Source organism: Microtus oregoni, unplaced genomic scaffold (assembly GCF_018167655.1).
Source record: "Microtus oregoni isolate MIOR12 unplaced genomic scaffold, Mior012 000017F_ref0000208, whole genome shotgun sequence".
Lineage (NCBI taxonomy): Eukaryota > Metazoa > Chordata > Mammalia > Rodentia > Cricetidae > Microtus > Microtus oregoni.
In genome coordinates this window covers 11658217-11677646 of record NW_024543076.1, presented here as the reverse complement: position 1 = coordinate 11677646, position 19430 = coordinate 11658217, and the positions used below count along the sequence as shown (strand labels likewise).

The 19430-nt window shown below is 40.3% G+C and overlaps 1 protein-coding gene across 2 annotated transcripts in view; it reads right to left on the bottom strand.

Moving 5' to 3' along the window:
- Positions 1–2103: 2103 nt before the first annotated feature.
- Positions 2104–19430, bottom strand: part of LOC121458380 (probable arginine--tRNA ligase, mitochondrial) — a 46437-nt gene continuing 29110 nt past the window's right edge. For both annotated transcript variants that reach the window (XM_041667642.1, XM_041667643.1), the window contains 11 exons: positions 18962–19068; positions 15328–15423; positions 13537–13597; positions 11139–11215; positions 7753–7877; positions 6586–6653; positions 6396–6505; positions 5654–5749; positions 4709–4783; positions 2868–2931; positions 2104–2303 (listed from right to left, as the gene is read on the bottom strand). In XM_041667642.1, coding sequence (XP_041523576.1) covers positions 2217–2303; positions 2868–2931; positions 4709–4783; positions 5654–5749; positions 6396–6505; positions 6586–6653; positions 7753–7877; positions 11139–11215; positions 13537–13597; positions 15328–15423; positions 18962–19068 — 966 coding nt within the window. In that variant the 3' untranslated portion in view covers positions 2104–2216. The remainder of the gene's footprint in view (positions 2304–2867; positions 2932–4708; positions 4784–5653; positions 5750–6395; positions 6506–6585; positions 6654–7752; positions 7878–11138; positions 11216–13536; positions 13598–15327; positions 15424–18961; positions 19069–19430) is intronic.

Genomic DNA, 19430 nt, shown 5'->3' with positions numbered 1-19430 from the left:
CTTTTGTGTAGTCACTTTGTTTTATGATACGATCACTATGATAATGCAAAAACATGGCTTTTTTTCTACGTATGAAAATTTAACAAAGTAATCTAATTCTTACAAACCTTGAGCAAAAAAGAATTTCTAGGGAGGATTACAGCATAGTAAGTCTTTTCAAAGAACTGTATTTTTGAAGACTTAATCCCTGTATAATTTTGCTCAAGACTGAAATAGTGGTCTGAGGAGTTTCTCCAAAGAAGTGGAGAGAAAGAGTAGATATGTAAAACATGCCCCAAGTGTACATGTTCATCCCACAGCGGGTTTGCTGTAGGAAGGTCAGTGCTACTCTAAGTAGAAAACTAGCAAATCACTTACAACTGTGACCACATAACATTTAGATTAAATGTGGAAGGCCAAATAGAAATGCTGGCAGAAGATGGTGATGGTTCTCAAACAGCACATCGTACTTACTGTTAGCTAAATTAAACCCATATCACTGAATCAAGTCAAACTACCTTGTCTGTATGCAGATACATGGAAGCCAAAACTCCACCTCAAATTATGCTTTAATACTGGCCCACACTTGACAAAAACCTGAATTCAGTGTTCTGTAGCTGCTTGCTATTTAGATGCGTATGTCCCTGACTTCACAGTTTGTTACTGTATATTCCAGCTAACGGTAAGCCCGAGGCCAGTTCTCACTGCTGTCTGCCAACGCTTACTTTACATCTCCCTGTATTTGGTCCAGGAACTAGCTACTGTTAAAATAAAATCGGCAACCAACCTTCACCAATTATTAGATGAAAACAGGAGGTAATCTCAGTTATAAGAATAATTTCTACAAGCCCCCATGAGTCCCAGTCAGTTGATTCTATGGGCCATGTTGGAGCCTGTAGGGGTCTGACCTAGGTCCTCTGCACATTTCTTGTGGGACTCCTAACAGTGGGAGTCCTCTGACTCTTTCTGCCTGCTTGTGGGACCCCTTTCCTCCTACTTGGTTGCCTTGTGCAGCCATGATGTGATGGTTTGTGCCTAGCCTTACTGTAGCATGTATTTGGTTGATGTCCCTGGGTGGATCTGGGGAATCTGGGAGGTGGGAGACAGAAGCTGGAGAGAGTGGAAGTGAGAGAGGGCACACTGCAGTTGGGATGTGTATATGTGAAAAATAAAATAATTTTTTTTCCTATTAATCCCAGCACTCAAAAGGCATATCTCTGAGTTCAGGTCAGCCTGGTTTACATAGTGAGTTCCAGGCCAGCTGGGGCTACACAGACCTTGTCTCATATTGACTAAAAAAAGAAAAAAAAAAAGATTTCTGGGGCCAGCAAGTTGTTTCAATGCTTATGAGTAAAAGCCTGACACCCTAAGTTTGGGACTTGGAACCCACCATAGAAGGAGAGAACCAACTTCCAGAAGCTGTGCTCTGACTTTCAAGTGAACACCCCCCTCCCTCCTCCCCCACCAAGAAGAAGCTGAAAAGAAGTTCTTGTTGGAGTCTAAATGTGCAGGCCTGTAACCCTAGCTGAGCGAAGCCAGTAGGATCACAGATTCAAGGCCTGGCTAGGTTATAAATTCAAAGTCCACATGGGCAATTTACATGACATTCTAATTCAGTATAAAAAAATAAAAAGAAGGGTAGGTATCCTTGCCTAGTGCACACAAAGTTTCAGGCTCAGTCTCTAGCAACATAAACAATCTAAATATTATAATATATGTGCATATACATGCACACACATAACATACGCACATACTTGTATTTGAGAAAAATGACTGCAGGCCAGAATTTAAATGTTAGTCTTTTGCCCCAATTATATCACAAGGTTTGAAATTTAAAAGACTCAACTCAGTTTCTTACATGTTTGAATACCTACTGATCATGAGTGAAATACACATATTTTTTTTAAGAGTAAAGATTAAATAAGTTAATGTTACTATATAAAAATATATATTCTGATCAGGTGGTAGCAGTGGCGCATGCCTTTAATCCCAGCATTCGGGAAACACGAGACAAGTAGATATCTGTGAGTTTGAAGCTAGCCTCAGAGAAACCCTGTCTGGAAACAACCCCACCCCCTAAAAAAAAAACATACATACATATATACACACACACATATATACATATATATATATATAAATTTTGGCACAGAACAATAAATTCTATTCCGAACAGCAAGGCATCTTATAACTAGAACTTATTTGGCATTAAAAACCACACTTTAATTAGAAATTACATATTACATTCTACATACAGGTGTAATTCCAAGAAGTTTCATCCCATTGGCGAGGACAGAACGAACAGCTTTGAAAAGATGAAGCCTAGCCTACAAAATAAAAAATGATTAAATGTTCAAGATTATGTTAGCAATAAGCAAATAAAGAGTGGTTTTAGAAGTTATTCTAGGGGCTGGAGAGATGGCTCAGTGGTTAAGAGCATTGCCTGTTCTTCCAGCGGTCCTGAGTTCAATTCCCAGCAACCACATGGTGGCTCACAACCATCTGTAATGAGGTCTGGTGCCCTCTTCTTGCCTGCAGGCATACAAGCAGACAGAACAATGTATATATAATAAATAAATAAATAAAAAGAAGTTATTCTAATTTAAGGAAGGAATTTTGTATGATAGTCCTTTGCATACTCCAGGCAAGGAAACAGATTCTAGCTTCCAGTGGAGTGGCAGAAACTGTCACTTGGACTCCTGACAGAAGAAGACACCATTGGTAGTCTACTATTTTGGGAAATACTTAAACAGATTATTATGGCCCAATTCTATTTATTACCCAAGTCACAAAGTATACTGCTATATTTAATCAACAAGATATTTCAGGAATCTTCCTAAGACTTTTAGTGATAACATTTTATAATGTTAAGTTCAGTCAAAGTAACATACCCCAGCCACATCAGGAGGACTGTCTTTCACCTGGAGTGTTTTATGCGCCATAGCTGCAAGGTGACTGAAACAAGAGAAAAGTCAAAGTGAGGACGAGTAGGAACTTCCTGTCCACGAGTCCCATACCTAAGCCAACACTTTACTTGAAGGAAAAGCCTAGAATCACTAAAATCTGAAGTAAATGTAGTTGCTTGCCTGTGATAAAGTAAACACTGAACTCAAGCTTTAGACTTTAGTCCTGCTTCTACTAAATGACAAATTTTAAAAATTTTGATTTGACTATTTTAAAGAAATAGGACTTGCCTTTCTAACAAGTAATACTTCCTTATGTAGATAACTTTTTAAAGTATAACATGGTGTAGACCTTCCCTTGTGCCAGAGGGGGCTGGACAGGCACTAGTTATTACTGCGCTGCACACATACACTGGACACTCCTTGAAGTCCTTTCTCAGTTAAGGTATGGCAGCAATGGCCATGAAGTGCACATGATCATCAATTATTTTATGTGACATTTCACTAGACTTTCTGGCTTTGCCTTTATATGTAAGTAGGAAAACAATAACAACAACAACCACTTATTTAAATCTGAGGAGCCAGGGGTAGGACTGTAATACTTAGGGAACAAAAGCAGGAGGATTAGGAGTCCCAGGTTAGCCTGGGCTACACAAGTGAAACCCTTTCTCAAATGAGAAGCCCTCTCTGATTCCCTCAAAGCTGGGCTGGATGAACATCTCATATGTCCAGTTTTGGCAAAACACATGTCACTGTTATAATGACCCTTGCCATTGTCAATTCCTATGATTCTACCTTATATCACTAAATAAATACAATAAAATCTAATTGTCAGGAAAGATGTAACAGTTCCTAATAACTTATAGGAAAAAGCGATTTTTTAGGGCAAGGGAATTACTTATAAGAAACTTTTAGACGAAGGAGAAAATAGACGGGCTGGAGGGATGGCTCAGCAGTTAAGACTACATGCTGCTCTTCCAGAGGACCCTGTACCCACGTCAGGTAGATCACAATTGCTTCTAAAGCCAGCTTCAGAGGACCTGATGGCCCCTGAAGGCACCAAACACATATGGTGGTGCCACTTTATGAAACCAGCTCTTACATTCAAAGAAGCTAAATTCTGGCTGGACTTCATAGCTGAGTTAACACACCTAGAGGTCACTGAAAGCCTAGGTGGATGCCCAGGTGTGGATTTAGCCCGTGTAACCATCCTTTAAGAGCACAATTTCATAATCAACCTCACTTGTAGTGACTGCCCATGTGATTACTTTTACAACCTAAGCCAATGTAAGTTATGCATTCTTTATGTCCCTGACCCAGAGAGCAATGTACATGTATTTGAAAACAGTTATGGCAAAAGTAGCCTCATAAATTATCTGCCATAAATCTGAAAAGAGCATATGGATATTGTTTGTGACGGTATGTTCACGTGATGTTTGCTGTTCTGAGTGCTTCTGGGTCAGCTGGTGTCAGTAAAGTTTCCTCCTGTGTAAATAAAACTGTGAAAGGTGTCTTGGTGTCTCTTATTTCTTCTATTCAGTAGAGGGACAGACAAGACCGCATCGTACAGAGGCCAGTGACTCAGAAGCTACAGACAGATGACATGGGAAGAATAGAAGTTCTGCCTCACTCTGGTTAAGCCACTCTAAGAGGAAGCGCTTTGATTCCTTTCTTCAATGTAGCACCTACGCGTACTGGTGACCGAGTTTATCATAAATTTAAACTAGCATGCATGCCTGTGAGTACACACACACACACACACACACACACACGAATAAAAATAAGTCTTAAGATTTTGAAAAGAAAAAAGGGAGATTAAGAAAAATTACCTTAGCGTTAAAAGGTAGCCAACAATGTGCTTAGGTTGCAGGTCCTGAGATGATTTATAAAGTACTTCATCGAACCTAAAAGACGACAGGAACAGACTTCATTTGTTATATGAAGCTAACACATTAACATGTTAAACACTTTGGACGTTAAGGAGGCATATGAGAAAGGACCTGGGTACATCTGATCACTAATGTGCATTTTTCTTTCATATAAATTCCTTGATAGCAGAGACATTCTAAATCATCTTTGTATCTCTTAGATCTAGTCCTGCGCAAAAAGAGAAAAAGAAAAACCTTGCCTAACTATTAAGGCAGTGAGCTCTGGTCTCAGGGCTGAGGGAATCAGGAGGGCTTATTTTCTCTCACATTATAAGTTATGTGGTAGTAAATTTCGCTATCTGAACAAAGATCTGCCGAGCACTGTATGACAACTGAAGAAAGCTGCCTTCGTAGACACACTGCTCTGTGTTCTCTGACCTCGTGGAGTCAAGGTGTGGTCTGCCTGTGTGGCAGAACTAGGCAGACAAATGCACTGGAGATTGGGAACTGAAGCCACGAGGCAAATTGGAGGATTCACGGTGTCCGGACAACTGCACAGAGACTGGGCTTTTCCTTCCCCCGTCATAACAGCCTCAGAGGATGCTCTTATCCAAAGACCATGCTCTTCCCAGGCTTTACCTTCCTGGACCATGGCCTTAGATCGTGCACTACTACTTCGTGGCATTATATTTTGTGATAATATTTTTAAGGCTAGGATTGACCTTGAACATTGGCTTAAACGGTGATCCCAGTCTGTTCTGAAAAGGCAGACTCCTTTTGGGCCCTCCTAAGTCTGTCTAGAGGAAGAAGGCAATCTCTGAACCAATGATTCTAGAAGTCAGCAAAAAATGTTCTCAATTTAGTTAAGAGTATCAGACGTGGAAAAAAAAACAGAAAACCTCATACCTGAGAAGATGCTGGAGAATTGAAACAGACTGTGGCTCTTGTAAACAAGCAACGTTGACGTCATTTAGGTAACCACATCCAAAGGTCTCTTCCAAACTGTCACCAAGAGTTTAAACAAGTGTGAAAGGGTCAGTGTTTGAGGGTCCATAACTACATGTGATGAAATATTAGCTTTGGGTATACATTCTGTTTTTTTAATTAAACATTCATTTCTTCTCATTTTGTGTGCATTGGTGTTTTGCCCGTATGCATGTCTGTGTGAGGGTGTCGGATCCTCTGGAGATGGAGTTACAAAACAGTTGTTAGTTGTCATGTGGGTGCTGAGAATTGAACCCAAATCCTATGGGACAGCAGCCAGTGGTCTTAACCGCTGAGTCATCTCTCCAGCCCCTGGGTATACATTCTTGATCTCCCTAATATATAACCCTTGACTTTGACACTGACACTGATTTAAATCCTCATTTTTCTCAAAGTATTTTCAGTGTCTCTTACACTGTAGGTGACAGGATTTTCTCTGGCAGAATTACTCTGAGGATGAAATAAGGCAATAATTAAAAGTGTTTCTTATAGTAGGTGACTGATAAGTGCTTAGCAATAAGAGGCCTGCTGTGTTTTACCCAGAATTGAATAAAGAAGTTTTGGAAAAGTCCAGAAAACAGGACCAACCACCGATCTGAGAAGCACACCAAGCAGGCTCCAGCCCAGGGAAGGAGAGCCAAGCTTCCCTGAAGCCTCTTCTCACCTATGGAGGCGGGCGTGGGTATATTGTAGGAAGACTCCAGTGTCCCCACGACTCTGGAAGACGCGATCCCAACTGAACTGATAGTCAGATAAGAGTAAACCTTTGAAGTCCTAAAATGAAAACACATCATTACCCTGGTTTTGCTGCACACCAGACAAAAAAGACCCCTGAGGAAGAAGCCATAACACACCTGGATGATGAGAGCTGCGAGCCCCACCCTCTCTGCAGTCTCCTGTGGGTTCTCCATTTTCTTTGTTGCTGAAACAAATAAAGGCAGCTGCTTTCAATGTGCACCTCACTGTTCAAGGATAATGGATCAGCGTATGGAAAAAAAAATCTAAGAATGTACAATCAAAAAATAAGATGATAATGGATCTTCCCTTCCTAACTTGGGGTAATAGTCAGTTCTCCTGCCTACATCAAAGTGAAGAAACAGGAACTTCATTTGTTTTTAAAATAAATATTCCTTGTAAGGTATTAGATAAAGCCCTTATTTTTTCAAGGGTGAAGGTTAAATACTTATACTTTATCCAGTTTATAATGCAAGGACTTGGGCTGGAAGACAGCTTAGTTGGCAAAGTGCTTGCCTAATGTGGTGTTCGGAATGAGAACCCGCATAGGCTCATATCTGAATGTTCGGTCCCCAGGTGCTGGAACTGCTTGGAAAGAGGAGGAGGTGTGGCACTGAGGGGTTGGCTTTGAGGTTTCAAAAGCCCATGTCACTCCCAGTTAGCTCTCTCTGCCTTTTGCTTGTGGATCAAGATGTAAGCTCTCAGTTACTGTTCCAGTGTCTGTCAGCCTGCTGCCATATACCCGGTCATGATGGTCATGGACTGTAAACCTTTGGAGCCATCAGCCCCAAATTAAATGCTTTCTTTTATATGTTGCTTTGCTTATGGTGCCTCAACACAGCAATAATAAAGCATGACACCTTGAAAACACAAGGACCTGAGTGTGAAAACCAGAACCTATGTTTTTGTTTAAAAACAACAACAACAAACAAACCTCTGCGAGTAGTGGTTTGTGTGTGCAATCCCAGTGCTAGGGAGGCTCATGACCAGCCAGCCTAGTCGGTAAGAGATCCTGCTTGTTCGTGTTTTATAAAAAGTGGGAGCGTCTGAGAACTCTGGCCTCAACATGAATGTATGCATGTGCGCACTTGACACACAGACATGTATAAAAATACAAGCACGTCACAGGATGACTTGGACAACAGTCTGTCAACATTCAAGCTGTCCATGTCAAGAAGAGTAAACTTACACCAATGAACAACTGAGCTACATGTCAAATTAATGAAAGCTGCTTCTGATCAGGTTCAGTGGAGTCCAAGAAAGCATAAAAGTAGCAGAGTATTTACTCTTAATGGAAGCCATGTTCTGTAGCATTCTTGATTGAACCTCATTTAAGACATCTTCCAGAAAAGTGACATCCCCTCTTCTAGTCTTCATTCCCTTTATTATCCCAAAAGGTACATGCTGGCACCTGAAATGGACAGGCATTTATTAACCAAAAGCTAAAATGGTGTGAATGATGTGAGTATATCTTAGCACCCTTTCAGAAAACAAACTTTTAACCTTGTAGTAGAGTTTTTAAAAATTACCAAATAAATAGGACGTAGCCAGGAATGGCATCTGTGGCAGTCAATTCAAGCCCTGGGAAATGAAGCGGGAAGACTAGGAGTTCAAGGTCATTCTCAGTTACATACACAGTTGTTCAAGGCCAACTCCTGCAAGGGACCTCGTTTCAAACAAAAATTCTCATCATTTTTTAATAGCTGAAAAGTTGTACTGTATACAGGTACATTTTCACTATTTGCTGGACACCCAGACTGACACCATTTCCTTGCAATTGTGAAAGAGGTCTCTGTAGTGGGACATGGAACCCTGTGGGTATATATCCGGACATGGTTTAGCCGAGTCATACAGTAGCTCCATACTGATTTCCATAGTGGCTGTGGCCAGTTTATAGTTCCACCAGCACAGGAGCAGCCTTCCCTTCCCCCACGTCTTTACTGTGATTTGTGGCCGTGTTTTCTTGGTGACAGCACTCTGACTACAGTGAGATGGGATCTCTAAGTAGTTGTCATGTGCATTTCCCGGTGCCTTATACTGGTGAATACTTAAACAATATTGGCACACACACACTTTTGCTGTTTTTTTGAGACAGGGTCTCTTTCTATAGCTCTGGCTGTTCTGGAACTCACTATGTTGAACAGGCTGGTCTCAAACTCACAGAAATCCTCTTTTGTTTACTTGACTGTTTTCTTTATTATACACATGCTTAACTTTATGAGGTTACATCTGTTAAATGTTAGCCTTATTGCCTGAGTGAATTGCCATTAGAAAGTGCTCATATCTTAAATTGTTTCCCATACTTTTTCTTGTAGTGGTTTTAGATCTTACTTAAAAGTCTAGGAGCCCATTAGGAGTTGACTTTTTTGTGCAGTGTGTGAGAGATAACTACCTTCTTCCATTATTCCTCATGCACATATCCAGTAGGTTATATTAAGTGAGATAACCCAGGCTCAGAAAAACAAACACTGCCATGTTCTCTCCTAACCTCTGATTTTTACACGTGGGCATTCATGTTGGAATCAGTTGTGTGTAGAGGCTAAGAAAGTGGAAAGGGACTCATGAGAAGCCTGGGAAGGGGTGGGGACAACGACAGTAAAACACATCTGACAGAGAAATGAAAAGAGGAATGGCGGTGGAAAGATTTAAGTGTGGATGGAGAGCAAAGAAGTGGGGGAGACCTTAGGGGAGAGGGAAATCACAACTAAGAATGGATGAGAAAGCTATTAGTAAACTGATTACTTTGTGAGCTAATTAAAAACAAAATAATATTTAAAGTTTGAATGGCAATACTGTGTGGATGCATAAACTGCTCCCAGAACCATTAAGTTTATTAAGAAAAAAAAAATCTCAGTGCCAGGGTGGATACCACCTTATGACTTGAGCACCTAAAACAATACAAGCTATCTGGTTATCCACCAATAGTATACGATATAATATGCATGCAGGACATTGAGAAATCAAGCTGGGACTAGGCTAGGAGTCTCTTCCCTGCTGGCTAGCTTTCATAGTGCCACAAGATGCCATAGGCTGGAGGAGAGGTATCAACAATTGATGGAGGAAGGTCATTGGTTAATTAATAAAGAAAACTGCTTGGCCCTGATAGGACAGAAAATTAGGTAGGTGGAGTAGACAGAATGCTGGGAGAAAGAAGCCGAGTCAGTCAGTCGCCATGATTCTCCGACCCGAGGCAGACACAGGTTAAGATCTTTCTGGGTAAGCTACTGCCTCATGGCCCTACACAGATTATTAGAAATGGGTTAGATCAATATGTAAGAGCTAGCCAATAAGAGGCTAGAACTAATGGGCCAAGCAGTGTTCAAAAAAAATAGTTTTTGTGTAATTATTTCGGGTATAAAGCTAGCTGTGCGGGCAGTCAGGTGCCAGAAACACAGCCTGCCGCTCTCCTATACAACAAACAATCTAACTCAGCTGTGAACCTTGCATGCCCTACTCCTCCCACCAGACAAGGGAAGACTGTTATAGAGGCACCTAACCGCTCTGAAGGAAATTCAGACCTGGTTATGCACACATGGCTAAAGCTCACAGCTTGAATGGCTTTGAGCCGAAATGAAGGAAGTGCTAGTGTTGTTCTGATAAATGGACATATTATACTTATGAATGTACCTTCTAAGTGTTGTCCAGCTTTGGTCAGAGAAACTTTATCCAGTGGGCAACAAGTCTAACTACAGCATGACTGTTGAATGCTGAGCCCAGTTGGAAAGAATGTAAGAGTTGGAGGAAGTAGGAGAGTGTTGTGGGACGATGTCGTCTACGTATGGCAGGGATATACATTAATAAACTGTGAACCTGCCCAAGATTGGCCCATAGAACATCCCCTCACGGAGTGGGGAGGGGCTCATGAGGTTTTGCCCTCTCTGAGGACATAGAGGCAGTTAACAGTTGCTGGTGAAGGGAGAGACATTTTTGTCTCTGAGGACATAGAGGCAGTTAACAGTTGCTGGTGAAGGGAGAGACATTTTTGTCCATACTGTAGCTCCAAGAAAGGCATTCATGATTCTATCAAAATATCTCCCATGTTCTTTAGGCAACCCTAACAAATCATGGGCCCATAAATAAAAATCAATCAACCAATAAATAAATATAAAGGAAGGATGCGAATGGAAGAAGAGGGAAACAGTGTGAATATGATAAAATGCAATATATACATGTATTAAGAAATCATCATGTTCCAGCTCTCGGGAGGCAGAGGCAGGCAGATCTCTGTGAGTTCGAGGCCAGCCTGGTCTACAAGAGCTAGTTCCAGGACAGGCTCCAAAGCTACAGAGAAACCCTGTCTTGGAAAAAAAAAAACAAAAAACAAGAAAAGATATCATTATGTATAATTAAAATATAAGATATAAAAAAAAGATGTGATTCTTTGCAGTTCACTAAAGTTTCATTTTACTGAGAAAACCATTAGCTTGTGATTAAATTACTGATTGTCTTTATGAGGAAGAGGAAATGGATATTAATAATTGATAACCAAAACACTGATAGCAGACATCTAATAAATATTATCAGGACATAAATTAGTACAAAATCAATCTGTCTTTTCATACTAACATCCTGAAAAGAGACGTGAACATAAATTACTGTAATGTCCTGAGGCATGGCTGACATATGACATTAGTGACCTTGATCAGGCAACAAAGAACAACATGGATCTTACCTTTCTGCCCATTCATACCCCATCATCTTCAGTATTTGGAACACTTGCTGAAAATGCCTCTTTTGCCCTTTGTCTGTCTTGGGGAAAGTTTTTGGAATTTAAACAAAACAAAGACAAGTTAATAAGTAAAAATGGGCTGGTCCTACACAAAAAACATTAGAGTTTTGTCAGACTAGAGTCATTGTCAATGCTTTAAATAAACATAGTAGTGGCTGGAGCATGGCTCAATGATTAAGGGTATTTACTATCTGCTCTTCCAGAGATCCCAAGTTTGGTTCCCACCACCCACATTGGGCGGTTCACAGCTCCAGCTCCAGGGATCTGATGCCCTCTTCTAGCTTGTGGGTGCCTGCACACACAGGCATTCATTTTCTTTCTCTCATACACATAAATAAAAATTAAAATAAATCTTAAGCACATGACAAGACTATTAAAGTTGATAGGAAAATAAGAGTGGTAGCACCTTAAGACAGGAGGAAACATGAAAAAAAATCCGAATATTCTATTTCATTTCCTTCTCTCTCAGATGTTATAATCTCTATTTCCAGAAGACCAAAGCTAAGCTGAACAAGATGGCGCCGCCTTCTTGGTTACAGGGAGGCAGAACATGCAAAGGAAGTAGGCAGAGAAGAGACTGGAATACCAGTCAACAACACAAGGATCAAGCTAGTGATAACACTGCCTTGGCTGGGTCTCAGGGACGATTGCTAAGTTGGGAGAAAAAAAACAATTCTAGAAAGTTACAAACTGTATGATGCCAGTTACACACTGTTAAATTGACAGCATCTGTGCCAAAGATCAAGGGAAGGGTCGGAGGGAGCTGTGATCCAGTGGAGGATCACCAGGAGGGAGCTGTGATCCAGTGGAGGATCTCCAGGAGGGAAGGGTCGGAGGGAAGTGTGATCCAGTAAATGACCATCCGTGTTCTGAATGTGGTGGTGGTTACACATCTATACATGGGACAGAGTTCCATAAAACCAGCCTATACAGGAATGCATAGATAAACTGAAAAGATTTGAATGTTTCTACACATGTTAATCTAATCTTGACAAAGTAATTTCATGTGTCTGTAGAAGGGAGTGGGTGAAGGGTACTCAGAACCACTGGTAGTCTGAAATTTTGTGTCTTAAGATATTACAAAATTTTAAAAGTTTTTTTCTCATTTTCTTAATTTCTTCTTCCTTCCCTTCCTTCCTTCCTTCCTTCCTTCCTTCCTTCCTTCTCTCCCTTCCTCCCTCCCCCCCCCCCCCTCTCTCTCTCTCTCTCTCTCTCTCTCTGTGTGTGTGTGTAGCCCTGGCTGTCCTGTAGACCAGACTGGCCTTGAACTCAGAGATCACCTGCCTCTGCTTCGTGAGTGCTGGGGCTAAAGGTACGTACACCACTACCACCTGAAAAGTTCTTTTTAAAACATAGTTCTAACACTTTATTTTATTTACAGCAATAAAGCTTGTATAATAACACTATTATAAGTTGATACAGTTTTAAAATTTTATTTAAAATTTTAAAAAGATTTATTTATATGTATGAGTGTTCTACATGCATGTATGTCTGTGTACATGTGGGCTGTTTCTCCATTCCCTTGATGCAATTTTAAACATAAGAGAAAATATTCAGATTACAAACTCCTCCCCGCAAAATAAATTAAAAAATAATTTTTAAAAAATGCACTAATAGGACAAATAGGATGAATGCAAGTGCCTCATACTAACTCATGTACAGTAATTTCATCATATAATGCAAGTGCCCCATACTAACTCATGCACAGTAATTTCATATAACCACCTTCTTGATTTTGTTATTTTTTTCACTATGAAGCAATATAAACTTTTGACTTTTGAGTCTTTTAAAAAATAAATTTAATGCTTGGAGAAATGGCTCAGTCGTTAAGGCTGCTCTTTCAGAGGTCCTGAGTTCAATTCCCCACAACCACATTGTGGCTTACAACCATCTGTAATAAAATCTGGTGTCCTCTTCTGGCCTGCAGGCATGCCTGCAGACAGAACACTGTATACATAAATGCAAATAAATCTTAAAAAAAATTAAAAGACGCCACTATCTTAATCAACTTAGTATTTAATTGTTTTCCGCAGTTTCACAAAATTGTTTCTGGCAATTTTTTCAACATAGTTTCCTTTTTGCTTTCTGCTGGTGAGTGAGGGCACATGTGTACACAGGTGTTCCTGCCACGATTCACACGTGGAGGTTGAGGACAATTTAGAGGTGATTCTCTCCTCCCTTCATTACGTGGGTTTTAGGAACTGAACTGACATCATCAGTCTTACAAGGCAAGCACCTTACCCACCGAGTCATCTCTCTGGCCCTGGTTTCCGATTTCTGTCTCTGTCTAGTTTCCATGAGGTAGGTTCATAATCTTTTGTTTTTTATTGTGATTACTTACCACATAAATCATGGTATCAAAATTATACTTGTCCATGCGATCTATAGCAGCTGCAAGATCCCTGAAAAAATGGGTTATAATTACTTTTACTGTATTATTCTGTGGCCTGGAGCATATGACACATCCTTGTGGAGTCCCAGTACACTTTGATAAGAAATAATAACAAAATTGGGTTTGAAAAAACAAAACAACAATGCCCTGGAAAGTACAATTAAAATGCAACTTAGTTAGTTACAAAAGCTGTAGAGCAAGTAACCGTGAAAGGTCTCAGGTGTCTTACACTTAACTAAGCCTTCACAGAAAAGAACCATCTAGTTACTACTTTTCTACCACACATTTTCTCAAAAGAACAATTATAATTATAGATGAGAAAGAGCTAAAGAAGTACCGTTTACCCTAGTCTGTGTTGGCAAAAACATTCAAAATGGCTCACTCAGAAGCAGTAACTTCTACTGCATTTAAAAAAACTCCTAAGACCCTGGATCGCTCAGTGATTATTAGGAGCCACATACTATTTCCCTTTCTCTCTCTCTCTCTCTCTCTCTCTCTCTCTCCCTTTCTTTTTTTTTTTTTTTTTTTGAGACAGGGTTTCTCTGTAGCTTTGGAGCCTGTCCTGGAGCTAGCTCTGTAGACCAGGCTTTGCTCGAACTCAAGAGATCCGCCTGCCTCTGCCTCCCCAGTGCTGGGATCAAAGGCTTGCGCCACAACCGCCTGGCTCATACTACTTCGGTAGAGGAGCCAAGTGAAGTTCCCAGAACATGAAAGGCAGCTCACAACTGCCTATAACTACAGCTCCAGAGGATTCAACAAACTCTTCTAGACCCCAGGGCACCTGAACTCCCATGTATATGTGTGTATTTATACACACACCCACACCCCCCTCTCGTAAGGCATTCCATTTTTTTTCTCATTAACCCCAATTGCAAGAAATTGATGAAGAGAAATACTAAACCAGACAGAGATGAGTTCTCTAAGGGGTTTTTAGAAAATTAACTGGTTGTCTCAGTTACTTGTAATAATGAAATTTTCAACAGCATAACTACCACTGTTAGAAATGTGCTCCTGTGTAAAGCTGTGGGCATAGCTCAGTGAGTGGAACAGTGCTTGTCTAACAGAAACATAATCTTGGATTTAATTCCTAATTTAGTTAGGAATTAATGGCAACAAACCAATGTGTACAGCGGTTTATAACCTACTTAAAACTCAGGCCGGGGTGACACTGGGACCTTCTGCCAGAGGTGGATGGTTATGGCTGTTTCACTGCCCTGCCTTCTCTTCCCATTGGCTTTATTCAAGAAACCATGTGTGCTTGGTAAGTGCAACTCTCATATATGAAGAATGAGTCCTCACTTCCACAGGCATGGTATGGAGAAGCCCATTTTCTCATTTTTCACAATATAATGAGGTTTGGTATTGCATGTAAAATGGTCTCTAATATGTGAGGTCAACATTGAACCTTAACTTGGTCATTTTTTAGAATATATTTCCTGATAATGTGTACTTAATATATAATTATGAAGGACCACGGACAGAATGATGTGCTATGCTGTGAACAGTTTATGATAGTCAATACATTTTAATATAAAATCCCATTCTTCTGATATTAAATCTTTCTGGAAATTGTAACTGGCAATAAATAGAAACCCAGAAAATATTCCTAAAATATGCAAATAGATTTATAGTTTGTAACTAAATTTTTTAGGAAAGAGTTTGGAGGACAAGATGACTGTTTGCTTTCATCTTGGGACAAGGAGTCTGGAGTCTCAGGCTGCTCACCCAGACAGTACAAACCTGGTTGCATAGAGAGAAGTTCCATCACTTCGCATCACAGTGCAGACAGAAGAGAGGTCACCTGTCCCTGAGAGATCTACTACAACATTTCCTGTTCTGGAAAACACAAAAGAGAAGCCCAAAATCAACATAATGACTGTATGTGAAGACAGAGTCGTTAGAGCACTTTTGGCAACCAGAAGCTATTCTTATTGTAAGTGGTGTCAGTTCACACTAAAAGCAACAACTGTCAAAACCAAGAAGTTAGCTGACATGGTGAAAATTAAAACTACAGCCGGGCGATGGTGGCGCACGCCTTTAATCCCAGCACTTGGGAGGAAGAGGCAGGCGGATCTCTGTGAGTTCGAGACCAGCCTGGTCTACAAGAGCGAGTTCCAGGACAGGCTCCAAAACCACAGAGAAACCCTGTCTCGAAAAACCAAAAAAAAAAAAAAAAAAAAAAGAAAATTAAAACTACAATGATAGTTCCTCATTTGTGTTAGAATCCTTTTATTTAAACAAATAAACAAAACCCAAAGAAGGGATGGCAGGCATTGGCAAGGATGTGGAGAAAAGGGATCCTCACATACCACAGGGAGGAATGTGAGTTAGTACAGTCATCACAGAGAGTAGTAAAGAGGGTCTTGAAAAACAGTGAAATAAAGAATGATTCTTAAATCCAGCAATTCTATTAATAAATAAATAAATATATATATATTAAATATATATATTATTTTTAAGATATAAAAATAAGGAATTAAAAATATTGTGCTGAAAAAATACTGCACTGCCATGTCCATTGTAGCATTATGTACAATAGTCAAGACATGAAATCAACCTCAGGCTTCGTCTGCTCATAGATTTTAAAGATGTGATAGAGTTTTCTATTTCCATCCATTGTTTTTTACCGCAGCGTAGTACTCTAGCGTGTATATATATTCCATACTTTCTTCATCCATTCTTCCATTGAAGGGCATCTAGGTTGTTTCCAGGTTCTGGCTATTACAAATAATACTGCTATGAACATAGTTGAACAAATGCTTTTGTCATATGATAGAGCATCTCTTGGGTATATTCCCAGGAGTGGTATTGCTGGGTCCAGGGGTAAGTTGATCCCGAATTTCCTGAGAAACCGAAACACTGACTTCCACAGTGGTTGCACAAGATGGCATTCCCACCAGCAATGGATGAGGGTACCCGTTCCTCCACAGCCTCTCCAGCAAAGGTTATCCTTGGTGCTTTTGACTTTAGCCATTCTGACAGGTGTAAGATGATATCTCAAAGTTGTTTTGATTTGCATTTCCCTGATTGCTAAGGAAGTTGAGCACGACTTTAAGTGTCTTTTGGCCATTTGAACTTCCTCTGCTGAGAATTCTCTGTTCAGTTCAGTGCCCCATTTTTTAATTGGGTTAATTAGCATTTTAAAGTCTAGTTTCTTGAGTTCTTTATATATTTTGGAGATCACACCTTTGTCTGTTGTGGGGTTGGTGAAGATCTTCTCCCAATCAGTAGGTTGCCTTTGTGTCTTATTGACTATGTCCTTTGCTTTACAGAAGCTTCTCAGTTTAAGTAGGTCCCATTTATTCAATGTTGCCCTTAATGTCTGTGCTTCTGGGGTTATACATAGGAAGCGATCTCCTGTGCCCAGCTCCTGTAGGGTACTTCCCACTTTCTCTTCTATCAGGTTCAGTGTGTTCGGGCTGATATTGAGGTCTTTAATCCATTTGGACTTGAGTTTTGTGCACGGTGATAGATAAGGGTCTATTTTCATTCTTCTACAAGATGACATCCAGTTGTGCCAGCACCATTTGTTGAAGATGCTTTCTTTCTTCCATTTTATACTTTTAGCTCCTTTATCGAAAATCAGGTGTTCATAGGTTTGTGGGATAAAATCCGGGTCTTCTATACGATTCCATTGGTCGACTTCTCTGTTTTTATGCCAGTACCACACTGTTTTCATTACTGTAGCTCTGTAATAGAGTTTGAAGTCAGGGATGGTAATGCCTCCAGAAGATCCTTTATTGTATAGGATTGTTTTGGCTATCCTGGGTTTTTTGTTTTTCCATATAAAGTTGATTATTGTCCTCTCCAGATCTGTGAAGAATTTTGATGGGATCTTGATGGGGATTGCATTGAATCTATAAATAGCCTTTGGTAGAATTGCCATTTTTACTATGTTGATCCTCCCAATCCAAGAGCAAGGGAGGTCCATCCATTTTTTGGTATCCTCTTCAATTTCTTTCTTCAATGCCTTAAAGTTCTTGTCAAATAGATCTTTCACTTCCTTGGTTAGATGTACCCCAAGATATTTTATGCTGTTTTTGGCTATTGTGAATGGTGAAGCTTCTCTGATTTCCCTCTCTGCTTCCATATCCTTTGTGTATAAGAGGGCGACTGATTTTTTGGAGTTGATCTTGTATCCTGCCACATTACTAAAGCTGTTTATCAGCTGTAGGAGTTCTTTGGTGGAGTTTTTAAAGATGTGATAGATACCTAACATGAAATAGCACTGCTCAGGCCTTAAAAATGAATGACATTGGTGACAACACAAATGAACCTGGAGGACATTTTGCTCAAAGAAGTAAGTCAGGCACACAAAAAAACAAAAAAAACAAAAATTACATGACAGCACAAATGGAATTTGTGAAGGAGAAAAATAGTTAAAATACCAGCTGTAGGAAGGGTTGAGATATTAGTTAAAGGATACAAAGTTGCAGTTGGAAAGCAAGAGCAAGTCCTAGAATTACAATTTAATGTTCATATCCAGCTGAGTATATGAGGTGAGAGGCACATAGCTCATCCGCACCACAGCTAAGTGTACTAACGTGCCTGATTTAATGAGCACATGCAGCAAAGCCTCAAGATACAACATGAAAATGCAAAATCTGCTGTTAACTTTCTCAAAAAGGAAAGAATTCTACTATATACAAGGTAACAATATCAATAGGGATGTACTACCATTACTTTACGCCTATTTTCATAAGTTGACTTAAATATTTTTTGAAACTGGCAGCTGTCTGTTCCCACCCCCAAAAGGGTGAGGTTAAGTCACAAAAGCACATTCTGTTTCCTCTTTTCAAATCATTAATGTAACTGGAGGCAGGCTTCATTGTTTTTATACTTCTGTCCCCTTTTATAAGAGGAGCCATCCTTTCTCCTATTAACATGAGACTTTGGTCATGATAGCGATATAGCCTATGAGAAAGCATCTCATTACTTCAATTCGTGAGTCCCCTGCCTTGGCCTTCTGCATGTGGCCCTGACTATCACGGAACTCACAGAGAACCTCCTGCCTCTGCTTCGCAAATGCTGAGATTAAAGGTTAGTACCACCATGCCTGGCAAGAGAAAGTACAAATGGAAAACACTACATACCTTATCTTTGTCCTCACTCAGAGACTATATTGACATCAGTGTTAAAGAACACGCATACTTGACTAGAGCACAGTAACCTGGGGCTGGATGTGGTGGCATGTGCCTTTAATCTCAGTGCTGGAGGATCTCTGTGAGTTTCAGGGCAGCGTGGTCTGCAAGTAGTTCTAGGCCAGCCACGACTACATAGTGAGTTACAATCTTCAAGAAAACAAGGGAAGGAAGGGAAAGGGGAAGGGAGGGAGGCAGGAAAAGGGAAAGGGAGAATAGTAGCTTGATCATACATTGTTTTCTGTAGAAGTCCTTTGCTGTCCAGCAACTTTAAAATATCTCGAGATTTTTCACGGTAAAACGATTCTCCTGAATATTCATCAAAGTACACTCCAAGGCGCTAAGAAGATTCAGAAGTATGGGGAAAATGTTGGTTAATTTTTTACTAAGACAAAACTAAAGATGTCTTACCCCTGCCACAAAGATGGAAACTAAAGCTTAGACTTTCTAACAACCACAGTGCCAGTGGCCAAATCCTCAGTGTGTATCTGCAGTCACAGGCATTCATGGCCTCAGGATCTAGATAGCACTGAACATTTACTGTAACAGCTACTCATCACACTCAGGCAGTCATGCGGCCAAGGCAGCTGTGAAGGCTTCTGCAGCCAGAAGTCTGCACTAACTGCACAGCCTGGCAAAGGGAACCATCATGCTCCAGTCCAGCCTCTTGGCTCCCGTTCCACACCACTGCTCACCTTGCTC